At 35.4% G+C, this 24,734-nt stretch overlaps 1 protein-coding gene across 3 annotated transcripts in view; it reads right to left on the bottom strand.

The window, feature by feature from the left end:
• The window catches only part of FSTL5 (follistatin like 5), a 286,299-nt gene that overhangs the window by 118,590 nt on the left and 142,975 nt on the right, over positions 1-24,734 (bottom strand). For all 3 annotated transcript variants that reach the window (XM_069855803.1, XM_069855804.1, XM_069855805.1), the window contains one exon: positions 6,201-6,397. In XM_069855803.1, the coding sequence (XP_069711904.1) occupies positions 6,201-6,397 (197 nt within the window). The remainder of the gene's footprint in view (positions 1-6,200; positions 6,398-24,734) is intronic.

The raw sequence follows: 24,734 nt of genomic DNA, 5'->3' as shown, positions 1-24,734 counted from the left end.
TTTCCCTCTCAGTATAATTCCAACTCACAAAAAAATAATTCAGGAATTTTCAAAAATAACTAAAATAAACTATTACTATACTAATTGTATTGACTTCTACAGGCTTTTGACAAGCCTATTATCTTCCCAAAGACCTGTTACAAAAGTAGCTGACCTGAAAATATTCCTGTTTCTCAGTGAGAGCATATATTTTGCAAATAAATCATAATTAACAGCTATTAGATTTTTAACTCAAATGAACTTCTCCCAAAGACATGTACTTTAATTTGTGCACCATTTTGGTTTAAAGACTACAATGCATTGTTATTATTCATGTAAACAGAAAATCTCTAAACAAATAACAGAGATTAAAAGTAGCATTTGAGCAAAGAGAAAGGACACAAACATTTTATCCTTCTAGAATTAATCTTCTACATATTAGTATAAAAGCATTATAAAAGATAATAACCTTGTTAGTATATTAGAAAGCATGAAAACCATTCACAGAGATAAAAATCACTGCAAACCCAGCTTCAGCTATTATTAATTAAAGAGACATACTATGCTACCTGAATACTAGTGCTAGCTAATTTTAAAACTTGTTTATTAAGTTCCTATTAAGCTGAATTAATTAAAATGAAATTGTGTAGATCTTACACCTGGTACACAAAGATAAAAAGGTAGCCTGGGAAAAATTAATAACACTAGGCCCACTGCAGCTACACAAGTAGTACTAAAGATATAACGATGTGTATTGAAAACTTTAGTCTAGAAGAAATCTGAGATCTCAAGGCCAAGAAATGTACTTAAAATCACAGCTGGTTCACAAAAAAGGAATATTTGGGGTGAGAGGCATTGTTCCCTCACTTGTGTTTCATAAAAGGTGGTGTGAAATAGTTTAAAACAGTTATTCCCACTAGTTTCAATTGTGCAAACAAGAATTAAACTTCACACCTAAAGCAATGAAACGAAAACTTTTGTTATAGCCTACCAACACTTCCCTCTATAGTATCATATTAGTGTTTGCAGCTTCACTTCTTTGAGTTGAAATCTCTCCTATTGATGATTTTAATTTATACTTGGACAATTTGCTTTAAAATAAACTTCTAATGACATAAAAAGATTAGCCAGAATGATTGCAATATTTCCTGCTATGGACAGGTATGATTTTTTCCCTGGCAATATTTTGATTTTCATTTTCAGTAAACCCATGACTTTAATTAAAGATATTAAATTCAATGTTTATTTACAGAATCACAGAATCACAGAATAACCAGGTTGGAAGAGACCCACCGGATCATCGAGTCCAACCGTTCCCATCAAACACTAAACCATATCCCTCAGCACCTCAACCACCCGTGCCTTAAACACCTCCAGGGAAGGTGACTCAACCACCTCCCTGGGCAGCCTGTTCCAGTGCCCAATGACCCTTTCTGTAAAGAATTTTTTCCTAACGTCTAGCCTAAACCTCCCCTGGCGGAGCTTGAGGCCATTCCCTCTTGTCCTGTCCCCTGTCACTTGGGAGAAGAGGCCAGCACCCTCCTCTCTACAACGTCCTTTCAGGTAGTTGTAGAGAGCAATGAGGTCTCCCCTCAGCCTCCTCTTCTCCAGGCTAAACAACCCCAGCTCTCTCAGCCGCTCCTCATAAGGCCTGTTCTCCAGCCCTTTCACCAGCTTTGTTGCTCTTCTCTGGACTCTCTCCAGAGCCTCAACATCCTTCTTATGGTGAGGGACCCAGAACTGAACACAGGATTCGAGGAGCGGTCTCACCAGTGCCGAGTACAGAGGGAGGATAACCTCCCTGGACCTGCTGGTCACACCGTTTCTGATACAAACCAAGATGCCATTGGCCTTCTTGGCCACCTGGGCACACTGCTGGCTCATATTCAGTCAGCTGTCAACCAACACCCCCAGGTCCTTCTCCTCCAGGCAGCTTTCTAGACAGACTTCTCCTAGTCTGTAGCACTGCATAGGGTTCTTGTGTCCCAAGTGCAGGACCCGGCATTTGGCCTTGTTAAACCTCATGCCATTGGACTCTGCCCAGCGGTCCAGCCTGTTCAGATCCCTTTGCAGAGCCTCCCGACCCTCCAGCAGATCGACACTTCCACCCAGCTTAGTGTCGTCCGCAAACTTGCTCAGGGTGCGCTCGATGCCTTCATCCAGATCATTGATGAAGACATTGAACAGGGCTGGACCCAGCATTTAAATATAGATATCTTTATGCCAGCAATATACTTCAGTTGTTTTTCTTCAAAATTCATTGAATTTTTCATAAATAGACAAACTCTCCAAAAATGTCCATAAGCATAGATTTTAGAAGGTACAGAAGTTATTTCCTATCATGATTAAACTTAACTATATACGATTTGCTGCTAAAAGAGCTGTTCAAGTTTTTACCCAATGGGATTTTTCTTGTGCCAGATCTAGCCATCTCCCAAATCTGTGCAATCTATGGATCAAATCAACTCTCTGAAAGTAAATTTTGTCTTTGTGGAGAGTTTGGCTGGTTGTTTGTTGTTGTTTTCTTTCCTCTTGAAGGGGTGTGTAATATTCTATCACAGGAGGTACAACTCAGAACAGGTATTAGGGTGTGAAGATTGGATTTTGAAAAAATTACATGTTTCTGTAGCAGCCTCCAGTTACATCAGATCAACTGTAATATGAAATTACAACCTATATGAGACCCTAGCAAAGAAAAGCTGACTACTTACCAAGCCATTAGCCATAAAGAAGTTGCTTAGCAACTTATGTTAGCATCAAGTGTTTTTAAATCATTGGGATCAAACTGCCTGTTTATAAGAGTTCCCAACTCACTGGCCAAGGAGACCTTTTTCTGATTGACATGTCCTTTAACAGATCTTGATATATCAGTGAAATTCCATATGGTGGGGTATATAATGACACTTCACAAATATTCAAACAGGACAAGAAAAATTGTCAGTATTAGTCCAAGAAATAAAGACTGACAATAGCTTTAATGCTTTTAAAAGCTGTCATATTGTGATATTTTAATACCATATTTTAGGAAATACAGCCTGTTAGGCAACCCCATTTTTCATTTTCTTCTACTTATGTAAGAGATTTACCTCACAAAGGCAGCTTGCTGAAAATAATAGCTTCTTGCAGGTACTTTTATTTCACATCATTACAAGAGAAAAAAATAACATCCTGCAGTAACATTAAGGCATAAACCACACAAATAATAATGTCAGTAACTGCAAAACCAGAAAAAAATAGGTGTCAGTGAAGAATCATTGATGTCTGAAACAATTAAGTGGGATTATGGAAGTCCGAGGTCCCATCCCAATACTTTTTGATAATTTAGAAATAAATATAAAAAGAAAATTTTCAAATGGTATATAGTATTGAGGTGAATAATAATAAGAAGGAGAGGGTAGCATATGGAATGAAATGGATCACAAGGTTAGATGTTTCAGGAGAAGGATCTGTGTTTTCATAGAGCCGAATGTCAGGTCATTCTTATAAAAACAAGAATGTTAATGAAGATAAATGGAACCTCAGAAACATTTTATCTGAAAAAGAGACAGGATTTACCGTAGCTAAGGAAGCCTCATAAATTCCAGGATCATCCTGTAGTATAAGCAACCAGCATGATCTTTGGAAATGTAACAAGGTAACCGGGGATAGAAAGGCAATGTTGGGACCAATATTTGAACAGAACATTCAGTTTTGACCTGCACATATTAAAATTTAATGTTGAGAAACCAGAAAGGAACTTTTCATGTTAGAGAGTCACATGTTTTAAATATATACACAGGTGTATTACTTTAATACCTACATATATGGTAGAATAAATCTCATTTTAAAAGCTATTCATAGCCATTACAGTAGTTAAATAAATAAATTCCAATGCAGGAGAGTAATTGAATTACCTGTTATGCAAGAAAATAATGGAAAGTGCTTCAGCTGGATAAAAAGCAAAGGCACCAAATGCAGATGATAATGTTATGATTTAGTAATATGACCCAAGTGTTTGTAGGATATATTAATCATAGAATCATGGAATAATCAGGTTGGAAGAGACCCACCGGATCATCGAGTCCAACCATTCTTATCAAAGAGTAAACCATGCCCCTTAGCACCTCGTCCACCCGTGCCTTAAACACCTCCAGGGAAGGTGAATCAACCACCTCCCTGGGCAGCCTGTTCCAGTGCCCAATGACCCTTTCTGTAAAGAATTTTTTTCTAATGTCCAGCCTAAACCTCCCCTGGTGGAGCTTGAGGCCATTACCTCTTGTCCTGTCCCCTGTCACTTGGGAGAAGAGGCCAGTACCCTCCGCTCTACAACGTCCTTTCAGGTAGCTGTAGAGAGCAATAAGGTCTCCCCTCAGCCTCCTCTTCTCCAGGCTAAACAACCCCAGCTCTCTCAGCCGTTCCTCATAAGGCCTGTTCTCCAGCCCCTTCACCAGCTTCATCGCTCTTCTCTGGACTCGCTCCAGAGCCTCAACATCCTTCTTGTGGTGAGGGACCCAGAACTGAACACAGGATTCGAGGAGCAGTCTCACCAGTGCCAAGTACAGGGGGAGAATAACCTCCCTGGACATGCTGGTCACACCATTTCTGATACAAGCCAAGATGCCATTGGCCTTCTTGGCCACCTGGGCACACTGCTGGCTCATGCTCAGTCGGCTGTCAACCAACACCCCCAGGTCCCTCTCCTCCAGGCAGCTTTCTAGACAGACTTCTCCTAGTCTGTAGCACTGCATAGGGTTCTTGTGTCCCAAGTGCAGGACCCGGCACTTGGCCTTGTTAAACCTCATGCCATTGGACTCAGCCCAGTGGTCCAGCCTGTTCAGATCCCTTTGCAGAGCCTCCCTACCCTCCAGCAGATCCACACTTCCACCCAGCTTAGTGTCGTCCGCAAACTTGCTAAGGGTGCACTCAATGCCTTCATCCAGGTCATTGATAAAGACATTGAACAGGGCTGGACCCAGCACTGAGCCCTGGGGAACCCCACTTGTCACTGGCTTCCAGCTGGATTTCACACCATTTCCCACCACTCTCTGGGCCCGGCCATCCAACCAGTTTTCCACCCAGGAGAGTGTGCCTCTGTCCAGCCCAGAGGCTAATGGATCAGTCCCTAAAAACTCCTCTTTTCTTTTACCAAAATTTTAAATTTTCATGCAGGATTCCTATTTTTTTTTAATCTAGAGTTGAATATAATGCATGTTCAGGTTTTTTTAGATTAGTGATAGTAAAAATATATAATACAAACAAAATAATCCCTAATTAACAGGTGGAAAATAAATAGAACTATAGCTTAATAGGTAAAATATGTTCCTGCCTATGCTATATGTAGGAAACACTAAAGTTCAAATAAGCTTATTATCCCTTCTCTCAGTTCCAAGTCCTCCAAATAACACATAGTAATACCACTGATAAGACGCTAAATTGAAAGTAAAGTAAAAATAATAAAAGTAAAAATTAAAAAAAATAGGGCTCCACTAAGTATTTTGATCAGAGTTTGAGGAACCAATGTTCACAGAAAAGATGCAATTTACATTAATAGTACCTGTGCAAGCAAGTGCCATGAAGTATCACATGGCATAAGGTACAACAGCATTATAAATAAAACCAAAAATAGTTAATTTTTTTTTTTTCCTTTCAGATGTCAGTGGCACGGCACTCAGAACACAGTTTAGGAATCTTAATCTTTGAATGAAAACACGGAGCCATATATCAGTCTAACTTGTACAAAAAAGGATGTGCATCTGTTCTCAATTCACAAACAAGCAACAGTTTGTTAGCAAATATAGTAACTGACAGTGATTGAAGCAAATCTGAGAAAAAAGAACTTAAAAGAATAAACACCAGGAGGAAACTAATTAAAAATATTATCTTAAAACAATTAGTGCTGCATTAAACTAACCAACTAAAAGTGTAATTCCTTCAGATTACATTTTTTTAAGATAACATACATAGTAACCACGCTGTTTGCAGATACAGCTTTACTTATCTTCTAAGGCAAAGTGTATTCCTTAGATTTAGAAGTAAGTACAAATACCTACATACAGCCATAAAGACAGTAGCACTTAATGTCCTACTTAAAATTTGTTTCTTTTTTAGTATATTTTACATTAGAATGCTTGAAGACATGTTTTAGGTGAAGATGCTATATATACATACACACAGACTGACAAAGTCCTGACAAAGACAACTGAATAGCTATTGTGCTAATGGAAACAAAATCTAAATCTTACCTGAGATAATTCATTAGTGTCCACAAGTCCATTGTTGTCTGAGTCAAAATAATTAAACATTTGATCTACTAGAAGTTTCTTTAAAGCTATTTTCTCATCAATGATTTTATCTTTTGATTGCACAATGTATTTCCGATTTTGAAGATCCAATAAGGTATTTTTCACTTTGGTGTATTCAGTAGGCTTGCATTTATCCCCTGAAAAGAAGATATACAACACATGATTATTTTCAATTTAATTTCTTATTAGGAGTTTAAAAGTAATTTTTTTAAAAAATTGGAAAAGCATAGAGTATTAACTTTTTATAATAATATCAACAGGGTTGCTTTTTGAGGTAAGGAATTTGTTTTGTAGCAGTTTGATCATACTATTTCCTTGCCCGGTCTTCAGATTAAGACCAAAAAATTATTTTACTTCTAGATACTTTCTGTTGACAAACTTCTCTGTGTATGGAAACTAAGCAAGGTTTTAACAGTTTCCAAGCCTGTACTTTTTTTCTCCACGTAGATCATTCTAGAAAGGTGCATCTGAAGATATTCTCAAAAGTCACCTTTAGTAAAGCATTTCATATGAACTTTCATAAAGTGAATACCACAATGTAACATATGCAGTAAAACCTGCAAATATTATAGAAAATTATATGTTATAAAGAATACATGTCATAATAATATTGGACTTCAGAAAGTAGGAATTACACCTGAGTGCTCATGAGTTAGTTCTATCTTTTGATTTACTGGATGTACCAAAATTATTTGAACAAGACAAGCTGGGATTGCTAGAGGAAGAGAAAGATAACTTTGACAAGATCTAGTTTATTCTTTTCATTATCAAGTCTTCTACAAAGCAGACATTGCTATAGGAAATGTCCTACATCTAGTGATTACAGTGTCTATTCTAAATCAAAACACAAAACTGCACGCCTGGAATTTTCTTGTATCTGTTGTTGTATATTTTACACTGAACAGAGAAATAGTTTGTAAGTTTTTTGTTTTTATTAACATATTATCAACATTTCAAAAGTATTTTGTGGAGATATGTAAATGTGGAGCAGCAAATACCGTGTATTTGTTGCAAACATATATTTACAGTTAGCTACTAGTTACCTCCAAGTAGTGAACTCAAGGACAGAGCAAGATACTGTTTAGCAAAGAAAGCTAAGTTCCATTACCTTTAGAAGACATGATCATAGAATCACAAAACCATAGAATCATCAGGTTGGAAAAGACCCACCGGATAATAGAGTCCAACCATTCCTATCAAACACTAAACCATGCCCCATAGCACTTCATCCACCTGTGCCTTAAACACCTCCAGGGAAGGTGAATCAACCACCTCCCTGGGCAGCCTCTGCCAGTGCCCAATGACCTTTTCTGTAAAAATTTTTTTCTAATGTCCAGCTTAAACCTCCCCTGGCGGAGCTTGAGGCCATTACCTCTTGTCCTGTCCCCTGTCACTTGGGAGAAGAGGCCAGCCTCCTCCTCTCTACAACGTCCTTTCAGGTAGTTATAAAGAGCAATGAGGTCTCCCCTCAGCCTCCTCTTCTCCAGGCTAAACAACCCCAGCTCTCTCAGCCGTTCCTTATAAGGCCTGTTCTCCAGCCCCCTTCACCAGCTTCATCGCTCTTCTCTGGACTCGTCCCAGAGCCTCAACATCCTTCTTGTGGTGAGGGGCCCAGAAATGAACACAGGATTCGAGGAGCGGTCTCACCAGTGCCGAGTACAGAGGGAGGATAACCTCCCTGGACCTCCTGGACATGCCGTTTCTGATACAAGCCAAGATGCCATTGGCCTTCTTGGCCACCTGGGCACTCTGCTGGCTCATGTTCAGTCGGCTGTCAACCAACACCCCCAGGTCCTTCTCCTCCAGGCAGCTTTCTAGACAGACTTCTCCTAGTCTGTAGCACTGCATAGGGTTGTTGTGCCCCAAGTGCAGGATCTGGCATTTGGCCTTGTTATACCTCATGCCATTGGTCTCAGCCCAGCAGTCCAGCCTGTTCAGATCCCTTTGCAGAGCCTCCCTACCCTCCATCAGATCCATGCTTCCACACAGAAACGATGAAAATACAAGTATTAATGAGGAACAACTACATACCTCACAGAAACTGCCTAGGCATTTGTCTTGTTTTGCAAGTGGATCCCATTTAAGAAATGTCTAATTTACACATTTGAAACTGGAGTTTACTAGTGTGTTTTCTTAATGGTATTCACATTATTAAGGTGACTGTAACCACTATGTATGTCTCAATCGCTATTTCATAAGTTAGAAAGAGAAAAAGTTCCTAAATGTTTCTTGCTGTTCTAGCAAGTCTCTGATCTAGAAGAAATAAACTCCTATGATAGAAGTCAAATTATGGAAGTAGAGAAAATATTTTTAAGAATCAAAACCACTCTAGCATTTTTTTTTCCTTCTAAAAGCCACTGCCTGTTAAGTAGCCATCTGAAAATCCCAACTGAAGTAACAGAAATAAAACCAAACTGTGTTAAACTGATAGACTAAACAACACAGTATTTGCATATTTGTCCTACCTGGTAAAGGTATGGAGATTGAGGATGCAACATTTATAAAAGCTGAGTTTTACTTGACTGCTCTCCAGGGGTCTAACGTAGAAATAGTAGGGAAACATGTCTATTCTTTATTCATTCTGGAGCTGCTGTGAGCAAACCTTCCCATCTGAACGGATGCAGGCACCAGGTGGTGGGGAGGGTAAACAGCACTTCACTTTAACATACTCTAATTCATTTGGGTGAACTCCAAAAGACTGGGCCAGGAAAGCAACTACCATCTTCGCCTACGCTAAATAACTTTTCTGGCTGTGGCATCATCAGAGAGAGACAGTCTAGATTTACTGTAGTGCAGATGAAGTCTAACACCATTTTACCTATGCTCTTGGTGGGGTGAAGGAGAAGACAAATCCTATTTCTTAGATACTATATTGCTCAGGCCCAGTTACAATACCCAGATTTTATCTCCTGTAAATTGTGGTCCAACAGCTCTCACTCTGCAATTCTAAAACTGCAGAGAGATAATTCTACCTCAGAGATATGCAACATAAGTAAAGCAGTTTACTTCTTAATTCCATTGAATTCTGGATTTGTCACAATACATTTGATGAGTTGCTGCACGTATGAGTCAGAAAAAGCAACGGAAAATTAACAAAAAAATGTCACTTCGTCATTTTTTTTCCCTTGAGGCACAGGACAATGCCTCTCACTTTAATGACCAATCAAGAACTGAATACAGATTCTCACTTATACAAAGATAATAATGATGTTAAACAATTCTGTATACTTAGATGAAAATTATTTATTAAATATGGACAATTTTTGCATGGATTGCACAAAGATTTCCACATGAGAAATTACAGAGTAGTGTAAATTTAGAGGAAATAAAAAAAAATATTACGTGATCAAGAAAACCACTAATAATTAGTTGTTTTTCTTACTTTTAACTCAAAACCATTTATGGAAAAAAGTTTTAAAGGAAGTTCAATCACAACCACTAAAGACATTTTAATGCACTTCAGACATTTGCTTTATATCTAAAGCTTAAGGATAATGTATATTAAGGATAATGTATTCTCTCACAAAATCTATTGTACCTATTGTGAAAGAAGAAAGAATGCAGACAATATATGTTCTACAGCATTTCTGTTTTGTACACTTCCTATTGCATAGCATAAACTTCTGAAAGTAGCATAATAGTCATATAAAAGCACTTCTATATTACATGTTTTTAAACTTTTTTTATATTTTTTCCAGATGGAAGAAAAATTTGTATCATTCTTTATAATTTACAACATAAGTACTGCCTAATATAAAGTTATCTGAAAGATTGCTATTGCCACAAGTTTGACTACTTTTGTAGAAAACTTTCATTCATAAATTGAGAATAGAAGACAAACTTTCAGTCATACTCTTTGCTTAGTAAAGGTACCACAACATGAATGTCAACAAAATGTCTTAAATTACTTTGAATTACTGTATATGCTTTATATTACCTCATCAACAAATGAATATAATTTCCTGAGAACATGTTGCTAAAATCTTTTATAATTGTTATAATCGTGTGCAGCATATGCAATGATAACTTTTCAGTATTAATTTTCCTGTGCCTATGATGTCCTTTGGAAACATTTTTTAATCTAAAAAGTAGTTCAATCTTAGGAATGTGTTGTATTAATTAACAACACAAAATATTAACATCTCTTTAATATTAATGATAATGGAATTAAGGGAAGATGATTTTATTTAACTAAAAAGTAGCTTTTTTAATAGATATTGAAACATTAATCACAATGCTACTCTGTTGAAAACCAGCTGCGAATAAGGTGAATAGAGTTCACAAAACAATTTCATGTCTCTATAATGCATCTTCAGCAGATGATTATTTTCTACACAACAATGGTGTTAAAGCCTATCCTCTTTATGGGGTTGTTTGTACCATATGTATAAGATAATAGCCGTAATTTGCTCACTCTGCAGATTAACCTGACTGAATTATAGTTCCATTTATGATAGTCTACAAGCTCCTACTGTGTGGATTTTATATTTGCTAGAGCCCAGACTGATTCTTTTACTCTTTCACTAACTTGCTTGAAAGCTAGTCCACATGATGAAAATACTGCTAATACTTTTCAGAAAAATCTCTGCTGGCCATTATTTACGGCCATTTTTTTTGGTTTTTGCTTATCTAAATAGGTTAGTCTGACCCATATAAAAAACAGTTTTATCAACCAAGGCTTCATACTCCCTGCAACCACACTGTGCCACAGTTTTCTGTAATATGGAAGTAGTATTACTCTACCCATTTATTTGAACAAAATGTCAAGGTCACTGCTCATGAGCACATGGTTTGCATGAAAGGCAGATGAGAAGAATATTCAGGAACTTAAACACACTGGCAGTATTCTACAGTATCTTAACATGACCTTACAAAAAAAAAAAACCCAACATTACAAATAAATCCCTAGAGTTTGGGGTTATTTTTGGTATTGATCATGACAGAACATAATAAGTAATACAAAAATAACAAGAATTATTTTACCTTCAAATACAGTGTAACATGTATCCATTTGATAAACCTTGGGGGGCGAACAGTCATTAAGGAGTCTGGGTAGACAGAGGGTGCATGCTGCACACGATGAATGGTTATTTACATTCCCTGTTCCTTGGTCTTATCAGACTTACTGAGAATATCAAGCTTAAACATTTGCAATAAAAACTAGGTGATGTGCTTAGCTATCATAAATAAAAATGAGCATGCAATTTAAAGCAGTTGTCACTTGCATACTCTAGTTAAATTGTCTAAGAAACTGATGAGAAGAAAGTGACTTTCAATTCTTTTTTTATTGCAGAAAATAAAAAAAAGAGAGAGAGAGAATAGAAAGAAAGGTATTGTCAGCTTCTTACAGTACAAATACTTACATAAAAGCAAGCAACTTGAAAGCTTGAACTCTGTACAGCAATTCTATTCCAAAGCCTATAGTCAATTTTTTTCATAATACTTACTTAGATTTAAGTATGTTCAGTAAAGTAATCTGCTGTAATAGAATTATTATATATTGATCTACCTTGCCACCACTATGCATTCTAAAAGATTTTAGGCTGGCAAAAGATGAATCTTCAGTTCATGATCTGAGCTAATTACAGCTGTGGTAAACCAAGTTTATAGAGCTATACCACATTAAAAAAGTTTCATTTTATACAAAATTCAAAGTAATTTTTACACCAAAGAGTCCATAGGCCTGAAGATAAGGACAAACTTAACTGATGGATTCAAGTGAGACATAAGGGGATCATAAAGAAACAATAAGACACTACTAGCCAACACAATACACAGTTTCATTAACAAATCACCCTGTTACCTCTTAGCAAAGTCATGATGGCCTTTTACTGTAATATTCAAGGAAATGTGAAGCAGATGTTTAAATAACAAAAATGAGTAGCAACACAAAGGAAAGTGTTTAGTTGCTTTATTTGTGTTCTAGTTTAGGTAACATTAGTTTCTAAACTGTTCTATCAATGACACACAAATGGTAAATAATGATTAAGCACAACAACCTTTATAGTGAGGAAAAATAACTTGTGCTTAACTTAATTAAGAAAGACAAACTATTGGGAATATACTGCAATTATTTCACTTACAAAAATATCTACTAAATTCTGTAGAATTATCTGCATATGTGAAAGTGTAATCTACACATCGAGCCTAATTTACTAACTTAATTAAGTATTCTAGGTTTTGGTTTTATTTTTTTGGGGGTGGGGAAGGGAAGGGAAGTGTTGTTCGTGGGGTTTGGAGCTTTGGGGGTTTTGGGTTTTTTTTGTCATTTTTTCATTAACTAGGCTTTCTACACAAATAGTTTATTTCTGAAAAATTAATGGAAAGCATTAACAGCAAATTTGTTTCATTTGTAGAAAGGACTAATTCTACTATGCAGCAGATTTTGTCAAAAAAACACAACCCAAACAAAAAAACTCTGCTGTGATTTATTTTACAAGTTTTCTGACATCATCTGTGCAATGCTAGGGTGTATGCAGAAACCTGAAAGTGACAAAAAACCATACTGGAATCAAAGCTCCATTTTCTGTTCGTCCCATATCATGTAATTTCTGAAATACTGATAGTCTTGGCATTTACTTAATTAAAACTCAAAAAATAATAGAGAAGTGGAAACACTTGACTGTTTCCTTCCATTCAGAAGAACACAGTTTTGCAGCTGTATCTCGGTTACCTAGGAAACCGCTGAACATTAGATTTTGAGTGCTACTGTCAACCTAGACAACATTGAATAGATTGTATTTGCCCATCATAGAGAAAAAAAAGTTGTATTTGACAATTTAAGTCTCATTTCATCTGCAAGAGAAAGATCTATATGAAAATTAACAAGCTATTTATGAAAAGTAGGCAAATGAATATCCATGTTGTTCTCAGCACATATAGAAAAATATTAAAGAATCAGATAAAATAATAGCTTATGACTCACTCTTTAAATCCAAATTCAGATCTCAGATTTTTTATATCACATAGTTTTGGGAAAAATACTAGCATACATAGAAAAGGAAAGGAGGACTATGTAATTTAAAAAATGTAATGAAGATAAACCATCTGATTTCTGTTTTCAGTTCTTTCACCACTTTCATGAGTAATACAGGCATTTTAACCTTGCCTTGCCTTAGTATCTCTATCTACAGAGCAGGAATAAATCTTACATCAGAGAGCTATTGAATCATTAATAACCATTGAGTGTCTATCTCCACAAAATTCATCAGCTGCTGAGATTCAATTGTGATTCTTAGACATTTTATGATTTTGAGCAGGGTTATATCTATATCACCATTTCAGTGAAGCCACTGAGGCAAAGGGCTCCAGAGCAGAGGTATCATGCTGGGCAACTATTTTTAAAGCAGCAAAAGTGCAGCGGTAAAAGCATGGGGAGAGGGTTCCTCAATCCTTCCTCAGAGTGAAGATGAGAAATTAATCCAAAATAACACACACATACACACACACATACAGATATGCACATACACCTTTGTGTGCATTTATACACATACCCATACGCAAGGTTGAAGAAGCCACTGCAGATGTGGTTGGATATCAATTCAATTTCAAATAAAACACAGGAGACAACATGCAGCTATTTTTCAAGATCCAGCCCCTAGAGATGAAGCATGAAAGCTGTAATCTTACTTGTAGCCCTAACAAATAGAGGAACATTTTAAACCACAAAAATTGCTTAGGTTTACTTGAAAGAAACTTCAGGTTCAGAAATCATTTTGCAATATCTTATTTTCAAATATCAAACTCTTATTTTCCAGTCTAGAGCTCAACAGATCTGACCCTTATTCTCCACTCTCCTCACAGGAGATCTGGAATTGCATTTGAATAGAAGCAATCTCATTTGTACATAGACCTAACTTTTGATCTATGAACTACAAGTTGAGGGGACTAGGAAGGAGGGCTTTACATGCAGAACTAGTATTTTTCAATAAAAATTACTAGACGAGCGGGGACTAACATCAAAACTTTTCCTCGTTGCAGCTATGTTTTAAATAAAATATGAAACCTTTCTACTAGATTTTAAAAACATGAGAGTTTAATGCTACAAATCTTGGCTCTGCAGCTACTCATCTTTAGGTATTTAGAGAGTCTAAGAGAAAAAAAAAAAAGACATTTTTAATCTCTTAGCATTTGACTTTTGGGTTTTGGTTTGGTTTGGGGGGGGGATGGGTGGTGAAGAGCTTTTTAACTTGATTTAGACAGCACTCAGTCAGAACATAGGCTGTTCCGTGTCTCATTTTGTAGTATCCATACTTTCCAATTACTTACATATGATTACCTATATTCAGCATTACTGTCAAAGTTAGATACTTCAAAAGCACTTAAACTCTTCAGTTCTTCTGTGTAAACAGGTCTAAGTACCTAAAAGAATTGTTAAGAGCTTTCAACACAGTATTGTCTATTTATACACAATAGATATAAAAACACCTACCACAACCATAAACACCCTAAAGGGCACAGAAACAGAAAAATTTTCAAGCTGCTTGTTGTCTTTAGGCAAATAATTCCGAGTGATTACCATAGATGCTACCTAAAATAAGAACTGAAGCTACCTTTTCAAAGCCCAAGTTCCATTTTGTAAAGAAGGAATAAGGCTGTCTTTTCCTTATGTATTACTTGCTAAAGTGGTTCTAAACATTCTTTTCATTCAAACCCATAGTTCATAAAACAGAAGTCGCAATTTCACTCAATTACACACATCTGCATAAGTCTGGTGTCTGGTTTTATCTGGAAACATATCAAAAGAGCTTCTCAGTGTTTAAACAATGAATAGTTCAGACAAATTATTCAGATTTTCCTTAAAAATACACCGCTTAGGTTTAAAAACCATTAGAAATTGAATCAAATTTGCACTGAGAAAACAGGAAAATAGGGAATAGTATTTCAAACATTACATTTTATTTTATTTTATTTTATGGACTTGTTAGAACAAATATTATATGGTGTGAGAAAGATCAGTCCAGAAAGTAACTTGGAAATGATGAAATAAGCTTTTGGAGTAGTGGTGTGTATGGGGACTTCTAATTGTCACCTTCAAGATGACCTTTGAAGGCTAGAGCAGGTTGACAATAATGATCAAAACACCATTTTCCACAGCTGAGAATACACTGAATGTACAGGTTGTTTGGACAGCATATTAACATCACAAACATCATAGGCAGAGTTAGTATGTAACTGGCAAATGCAAAACCCTTCTACAGGGCCTACATGGCCTTCAAACAAATCCAAACCAGTCCTGAGAAGTGATATCACTGGCTGAAATCTCTTGATGTCTCAGATGCTTACCTCAGGGTATTGTACCATAGCAGAGGGATTAAAATGGACACATTTCAACAAATACACCAAATTTTCCAAACATATCAGAACATTTCAGGTATGACATTTTTCTTTTCCCAAGAGATTATCTATTCCCTGATTTTTGTTTTCTTGCATCCAGCTCAAGCTTTCAGATCTGTTTTCCTAGTTGTCCCTTAAATTAAAAAATAACTTCAATTTCATGAGTAAAAATTCATATACAACATTAATAAGATAATCTCCCTCCTAGCTTATTAAAAAAAAAGAAAAAAAACTTGAGAGAGAAAAAGAGAAAAGCTTTGTTCCTTAAAGGCAGGCATTGCTAAAAAGTAAGGTTGAGGTAGGAGCTTAATGTAGCATTTTATTTTCCCCTCTGGTGGTCTTAATCCCGCCACTGCTTTTAGTTTTACTCCCAAAGGGCTTAAACAATTTTTGACATGCAGTATCTAGAATGATACTATGAAACACTATAAGCTTACATTAAAAAAATAACAAAGAGAAAGAAAAAGAGAAAAAGAGAAATAGAAAGGGGAAAGGTGAAAGGGGAAAGGGAAAGAAAAAAAAAAGAAAAAACCCTCAACAACACAGATAAAATTACTATTAAAACCTTCCCAGTATCTTCTTTCTCTGTGTACTAAGGATTCAATCTTTTCGTCAGTAAGAAATGGGGGGTTAAGGCCATAAGGAGTCAAGAGCATTATGAAGGTATGGTAAGAGGTTCTTCATTCCCTATCACGGCATCTGCTTGGGATAGTTTTGGAAGTTTCATGGTAACAAGGTTAAGTATGAAAATGGACAAATCTTCCCCAACCTCAGCTGAAATAAAAGGCTATTTTTTGTGAAGCAAAATACATGGTTTTGAGAGAGCTTAAGGTAATCAGGGTAGGCAATAGTTATTTGACCACTAGGCAATTTTTTGAAACAGGTAAAATCATCTTAAGTTCAGGCAAGACCAGACAAGTCCTTGTACTCTCTGCACTGCCAAATTAACACAAAGGGATTTGTGTGGCTTGTTTGTGTTTTATTTTTTAAACTATAAGAAAAGAAAAAACTAGAAAAAATCACATTCTACAGGGCTATTCATCTTTGAAGCATGATTGCAGTAAAAACTAAAGCAATTTAGAGAAATCTGAGCTACTGTGGACCAAGGTCAGTAAGTGTACGTGATGAAACTTGATTTTAGCCAACCTAAAGAAGATACATAAACTGTGCTTTCCCAGGTTGAACATCATAGTTCTGTACTCATTCTCTGCTTTCTCCATCTGTTCAAATAAAAGACAGGGAATATTCTGGATTGGCAATAGAAGGAAGAAAACGAGACTTATAAATTGAAATTCAAGTAGAGGAGCACACAATTTGCCTTTGAACCATACCAGAATGTAACCTAAATACAGTGGTCTGGCACCAGAACAAGGACGTGATCAGGCTAGTAACTCTTAACAACTTTACGTATCACCACCAGGCTAAGCATTTCTCTACTGTATTTAGTGTAACCTCGAAATTGTATTTTGGGGTTTAAGAAAATTTTGAAAACTGATCAGTTTTGGTTGATAAGATAATGTCAAAAGACTTCAGTGAAATCAGAAACCTTGCTGAGACCTTGTCTGCAGCCCCATTTATTTTAATGTTACCAGGTCATCTACTATATTTTAAATCTCTACATGCTGACTCACTGTTCCAGAAAGAAAGAAAAGGGATGTAGGAAAAGACAGCACTGCGCTATGAAGCTGGATGCTAGTATCTCCCTAAGCTGTGCATGAAGGGCTTTAATACTGTAAACATGACTTCTAGCATTTTATAATGACACACCTTATCACAGGTCTTGCAATTTTATTACATGATGTATGAATCAAATGTAAAGTACTGTGACAATCATACATTGCTAATATCCATTGTGGAGATTTATATTATAAACTCTATTCTTTTAACAATAATTTCACATCACATCAACTTGTATATGAATTTTTGCTTACAGTAATCCTTGAAGTTAGAGTTGTGTAAATCAATGCAAGAGAAAAGCTAGTCCTACATAAGCTCCCTTTCTCTTTGTTTTCGAGAGTCAGTGTGTATCTTGCAAAACTGTAGAATTATACACGAATGTATTTTGACCAGCCATCCCTAAACAGAATTTGTATCATTGTTTCCTCTCACAGTCACAGAAAAGGCTACTTAGAGACAGTAGATCAATAATTTTATTCTAACTTCACTACAAAGAAATAAATTTTTTATTCAGAAATTTCTCTATACAGCTATAAAAAGTCTGCTGACCTAGTAGCTGTTTCAAATATGTTCCTGTCTGCCCTCATATGTGGTGGGATGTAGAAAGACACTAAATAAAAAAATTAGAATCTTCAAGTTTTTCACTAACTGTAATGAAATTCATAGCTTTGTTTTCTTAAAACTGAAACTTTGCCTTTGTTTAGGTGTTTTGTTCAGTACATAACCTTCAGCAGAAAATGCCCTTATTCACATGAACTCACAAATTTAAAAAGTAGTTTCATTTCTATTCAGTTTCATATCGATTCTGAGTTTCTAGATACAAACCTTCATATATTTCAAAAAGAAACATGTACTGATTATCACTAATTTATGACAATGATGACACTGACTATTTTTAAATTTTTAACTTTCCATTAAAAATAAAAAGTCAATGCTTGGAAAGTTAGACACAAAACTGCTGAAATTTGATATCACCTAATGCTATCTGAGTGGCTTTATTTTTTGCCAGAAAATTTATGATACAAACTTTCATGAGAATTACAAACTTCTCACATTTATCCACCCATCATCTCACTTCTAAAAATCAGTAGGGTTTTCTTAGATTTGGTATCTTTTTTTTTTTCTTTTCCCAAGGTAATGTCACTTAGATTAAAGATACATTATCTCCAGTTTATTTTCCTAACCTGAGAAACAATTTATTGTAAGAATTTCCACAGTGTATTGTCATGCCTTCACTTTACTCTTCTGTTTAAATAATAGTCTCTGAATAGTTTGGTTCCTATGGCATAAGTGGAGTCTTGAGAGCTCTACCACTCTCAACTCTCCTGAAGAGTCACTTCTTATACAATCATATTTTGGGTGCAAAGTGTGCAACAGTGCTTAATAATTCAAGTTCCGTCAAAAATACTTTTCAATAAGGCATATCTGTACTCTGAAAAAGTTTCTATGTTTTACTTCATAGTAGTTGCTTACACAGTAGATGACTTTCAGCTAAAATTTGGAGAGAATATATTAAAAGAAGGCTACCCAGCTGAATTTTGTCTTGACATGCCTTATTTTACTTACTGAATTCATCCTATTTTACAAAAAGCTTTGAAGATACTGAAAATATTTTCTTTCTCAGAGGTTTTGAAAAGCTAGAGGAAAACAGTTAAATTAATATGAATTCAAATAAAAAAAAATTCAAAAGCAAGCATAATAAAATTAGAAAATTATTACAAATCTGCCTTACTTTTTCTGCAAGCAAACAGTCTATCTTCTACCACTTCAGATATCACAGGTCTTTACTTTTATTTACAGGTACACATCAGAACTGAAATCAGAACTAAACAAATGACCTTCTGACAACTTCAGCTATAGGAATTATCTAAGAAGCACTAGCCACATGCCTCAGACATGGGCCCACAACTGTGATAAAGGCTCTGAGAAAAAACACCTCTATCACAAATTTGAACACACATGCATTCAAAGAAACACCCATCAAAACCACACCAACTAATTCTGCATACTCCATTGGTAAGAAAATTATCTTTATTTAGGAGATATGCAAACCAAAGCAAACCCTAGGCAACAAAAATAAAAAAAAATTTCCTGCCATATTAATATCTTCCCTGCTTTTCATGTCATCACTTTGCTTATTTAAAGTAGAGTTAAGTGGATTGATTTTTTTTTTAATTGTCCTAACTCTAATTTCGATTTATTGTAATCTTTTCGCTTTCTTTCAGTGACTGGTGTGTTTTGTTACTAATTGGTTGGAAGGCAGCTGCACTGAATTAGTAACAAAACACATATGGTGATTACTTCCTAACCATAACACAAGTCAAATGTTAGATGCACTAAGATCTCTCTATGTAACATACCCTATGTGGATTAATTGTTCACTATTAAGATGCCAAAAGAAAGTTATATGCATGTCTGTTGCATCTGAACCAAAGAGAACACATTTAAATATGATATTTCAGCATTAACTTAATTTTATTGATGGATTCTGACATCTGTCAGTGTATACACCAAACAAAGCTAACTTTCAAAGAAAGCATGGAATGACATTAAAATTTGAACAGTTATAATGATTCTGCAAGTATGTTACTTTCCTGGAAGAATTGTTTTGTTTTGTTTTCTTTTGTTAAAGCAGTAATTCTCTGAATTTATTATGCTAAGTTTCTGGATAGAAACAAAGATTTAAAAAGCAGGCTATACTGTTATTACATGACAACAGCTGATTTGAAAAAAGGAAAGAGTTGTGGATGAAAATACCTTATAAAAATTCTTGTCACAATTTTTAGATGTTAAAAATGTATTCCAGCTCCTTATTACTTCATGTTGATAAAAACTGAAAAGTTTTCATAAGTTTTTTTACTAAGCTCCCCATATAAATGAAATCTTATTTGATAATGTCAAGTTTTACTTATGCTTGTATTGCTGAGTTAGTGGCTTTTCTTGGGATTGTTTTAGGTATCATTAAGCAAAGTAGTAAGGGATTACGGAAGCTTGTCTTGGCAATACATAACATTTATATATTTCTTCCTGAACAGGTATATTTATATTTAGTATATATTTATACAAAGAATCTGAAATAGATTGTTTGGTTTACCTAATGTAAACATGACACTGAACACAAGATAATATTGAACACTTTAAAACAAGAACTTTCAACCTGCTTACTAATGTGGGCCACACAGTAAGTTTGGGTCTATCTATTCTCTCACAACAGACTGTGCAGCTGTGGCAAAGCTGATAGTTTTAATTCCATGCACCTCCTCTGCACATAGATGAAGGTAGGTGCTATAAGATTTCTCAGTATCCCACCTGCTTTATAGATACAGTTACTGTCCATTTACAGAAGAGTTACATCCATGTCTGCGATTTCTGTACTTACCTAGACCTCACTACTTAAATCTCATTTTCAGATTTTTACTGATAGAAAACAGCTTCTCTATCTTTTAGCAGGTTTTGAGAATTTTTAAGAATTTGATATAGTGACAGCATCCAGATTCAGCTGAGAGGGAATTTCCCTACTCAAAGATTTCATTATAAATATATAACCCTGCAGCCTCTGAAAACAAAACCTGAATGAGAAAAAGGCAACATTATAGGTTGCCTTTTGGGCTGTTCCTCTTTGGAGGAATTCTAATCTGGAACTGTACTAAAATGCTCTGCCTCACCATATATTTTGCGAAGCTTTGGCAAAGTCCTAAAGCAATAGATGCTCAGCTGGTCTGCGGAGAAGGACTCGCCTTCTCCCTCCAAAGTTTAACCTAATCAGAGTGTAAATGCCAAGACAAAATATAGAAGAGGAGAGAAGCTTTCAGTGACTGAATTATACTAACATCTGCAAACTGAAGAGACTCTTAACTGTGAAAGAAAATTCTACATATTTGTTAAGAAAAAAAAATTAACTGTTTAGAATCAACATTTAATATATCTGAGGAATTTCTAAAATAATAAATTAGGAAAATTAGGGGTCAGTTTTTACTCTGAATTTTTACTATGGAAACCATTATATTTAAATGCTTGCTTCAAATACTGGAGAAACTAATTTTCAAAATATCTTACTTTATCATTAAATACGATATGTTATTTTAGAGTAAATAAATTCCAGTTTCAAATGTAATATTTCTTTTACCTCTGTTAACAAAGAACAGTAACAGTGCTGGTTAACAGAACTACAGCAGCAGGAAAGTAATGCAAGATGAAAGTCCCGGACAACATAGAAACTCCAAGCACAAATTTATTGTGAAAACATGTTTGTTTGAATTTTCAAACTGCTAGATGACAGAAACAAATTTAAAAATAGGAGTAGACACATTAAACAATAACTGCTGTTAAAAAGTCACCCCCTGCCATGCAATATTGCTGTTACTGTTCCAGAGAAAATAAGATGTTGGGAAATTATATCAGAAACACAGCGTGTATGCAAACACGTATTCTTATGTGCACTAAAAATAATAATGCAACTGCTAAATTCATTTGTATAATAAATAATATATCAGATAAATATTCATTCAAATAATTTAATTTTTAGAAAAGCACCAGTCATCCATTTAAGAATGGGAAAATAATAATTAGATAAGTCTGTTTGAGGTAGCTGAATTCATAGCAGGAAAATTTTAGTTGCTATTTTGTTTTTGTTGTTTCAGAAAAGCAGGAATACAGTGGGAAAACTAGAAAGAAGTTCTAGCAGTTGCACAGAAATAATTGTAAACAGCAGTTATCAGTTATTTTTCTACTAAACAGCAATCAACTACAGAGATTCATTTAAGAAACTCTACAAACTTTATATAAATTTCATCTTAATTGGTTGTTTGAAATAGAAAGCACAGACTATATAGTACAGAAGATTATTTTCAGGTTATACAGTTTTCATAAATTTCTAACAGGTAACTAGAACTTACTCTGTTAACAAACTTGGATATCGAATTCTATCATTTCCAAATAAAGGGTTCAACAACATCCATGTGGTAGAAGCAAGGAATATGAGTTTTCACTATTGTAATTATGATTATTATTTTTACTATTATTTCTGCCGTGAGAAAAGAGTGGGATTAATGCACTATGGAGATTTGCATTGCAGGACTAAATTTGTTCATGAGACAGTTCCAGTTGTTTAGACTGTACGTTATATGTTCACTGCTCCCTGAAAAAAAATTGATTCCCTGTTTGTTCTCCAAACTAACTAATACATTACAGTTTTTACAAATAATTACAAATCTTGAGAATGAAACTCAAACTTTTTTCCACTTATTTTTCCTACACTAGCAAGCTAGTAAAAAGGGACAGGGTACATAAAATAGTCTTTTAGAAAGAATAAAATAATCCTGAATTTATATGAAGATGAAGATGTTAAAGCTATTGGTATTATTGCTCTGTTTCATTTTCTAGACTTAAAACAGTTCATCACATTTGGGACGAATGGGGATATTCCTGGGTTTGGTTTTGCTTTAAAGGAAAACAGCAATACAAAACCTCTCACTTCAGTATTTCTCAGAAACTGATTATTATTCTGTCAGAGGTATTGGCAGGAAATAAAATGAACAGCATTCAGATAAACATTTTAATAAGCTTATTTCACATTCTAACTTCACTCACTCGGTTGATGGAAGAGATAGTCAAGATCCTTTCCCAAATGTTCAAAATATATGATTTTGGCATCTCAAGCAGATTGTAAATATTTAAGAAAATTTAATTACCAGTAACCAGAATTCTGTGAGATGCAAAGTCCCCATGTTCATTTATACTTCGTGACCACTACAATGAGTTATGAATTTTTTTAGAGCCTTGTAATAAATGGGCCAAAGTGTCAGCGTGTAAATTGCAACATGGCCCCTTATGCATATACTGCATACAATACGTCACGGTATTGGACCAAACAGGAAAAAAAAATTTGAAAGTGGGTACATGCGCAGTTCTTTAAGAACCCCCTTTTTGATAATATAATGAATTAATATTTCATTTAAATTCTAGGGTACTGTCACCAGGTCATTTCAAAGTTTAGCAATTCCAAGAAATGTACTACCCACTTAAAATTACTTTGAATCTTTCCTGTGAATAAGTATCTTTTTTAAAGGTGATCAACCATAGCTATTTCAGCAAGGATATGCTGCTGTATGAGAGTAAACTGAAACATGAAACCAAGAAACATGTCTCCAAGAAAGGGATGTTCTAGGTACATTTGTAGGTCAGCTGAAATGTGTTATAAGCCTTCGAGACAGTTCCATCCTTTCTGACTTGGAAGAGGTTTCAATGCAATCTATTATTCTTCAAAAATCCACAAGGACAAGTGCTCAAGAATTTGGGGCATGTATTTGAAACCTAAGGCTTGATACACGACTAGCTTCATAGAGTCATGAGTCCCTCTGAAAATTGTGTCACTAATGTGAGAAGACACACTAAGGAAGGTGGAAAATGGTTACTACGTATGAACTTGCTACCTAGGTCAAACACAGCATTTGCATTAATTCCCAAGAGATGTGAATGTGACGGGATGACTTCCGCAAGGCCCTTTCAAATTCAAGAATAACCTAAATCATGAGGAAAGAGATTTATAAAAGTCATTTATATCAAAGGACTTACTTGCCTAGGCAGATATTAAATTCTTCATTTAGCTTCCTAGCTTAAATGTACGAAGTATGCACCACTCCTTTTAATCCTCCTGAAGAATGCTTTAAATTCATTTGGACATGGTATGTATCACCAGAGACAGAGAGGGGTGCCCTCCGTTCTAAGTAATAGAGAAATGATCTCTTGCAGAAGAGGAAGCTTTGCCTTAATGGCCTTAATTCTCATGTTAAGTAAATTAGCTTGTGCCAGAGAAGTGACTTACAGTCTATTCTCAGAGTCTGTACTCTGAGATAAAGCTGATCTGACCTTAAAGAAGGTGGGAAGTGCCCGGGCTTCAGAGACATCCCTGCAGCATCGTGGCAGACTCATTCTCATATACTGAACAGGTGCCAGAAATGCAACACGCATTTGAAAAAAAAGAACTGGAAAAGAAAATCTATTTCAAAAAAGATTTAAGTGTGAGAAGCCTGACACTAAAACGTACTCAGAAAAGTGGGATCACTTCCCCAGACTATGTTCTTTAGCAGGTCAGATGGTGACAATCATAGGATGGGCACTGACACTTCTGCTGCTAAAGGTATATTACTCATTTGTCAGCTTAGATCAACCCTTTTTGTTTTCACAGTGGAAGCTTCTGATTACATGCCATGATCTCAGCACATTTCAGGTGCTGAGAGCAGACATACTGGCTATTAACTCAGAAACCTATCTGTATCCTACCTGGGCATGACCTCCTAGGTTCTCAACCTCTGACAGTTCTAACGGACTATGAAAAACACATAAAAAAAAACCCTTCAGCAAAATAAGTTTACAAGTCCATATGTGCCACATGTTACAAACAATAGCCCAAGTAACTCTAGAGCTGTGAAGGTCACAAGCTGATTAATAGATTTGTTATTC

Source organism: Phaenicophaeus curvirostris, chromosome 4, assembly GCF_032191515.1.
Source record: "Phaenicophaeus curvirostris isolate KB17595 chromosome 4, BPBGC_Pcur_1.0, whole genome shotgun sequence".
In the NCBI taxonomy this organism is placed as follows: Eukaryota; Metazoa; Chordata; class Aves; order Cuculiformes; family Cuculidae; genus Phaenicophaeus; species Phaenicophaeus curvirostris.
The sequence above is the reverse complement of the archived record's forward strand: the minus strand, read 5'-3'. Positions and strand labels throughout refer to the sequence as shown.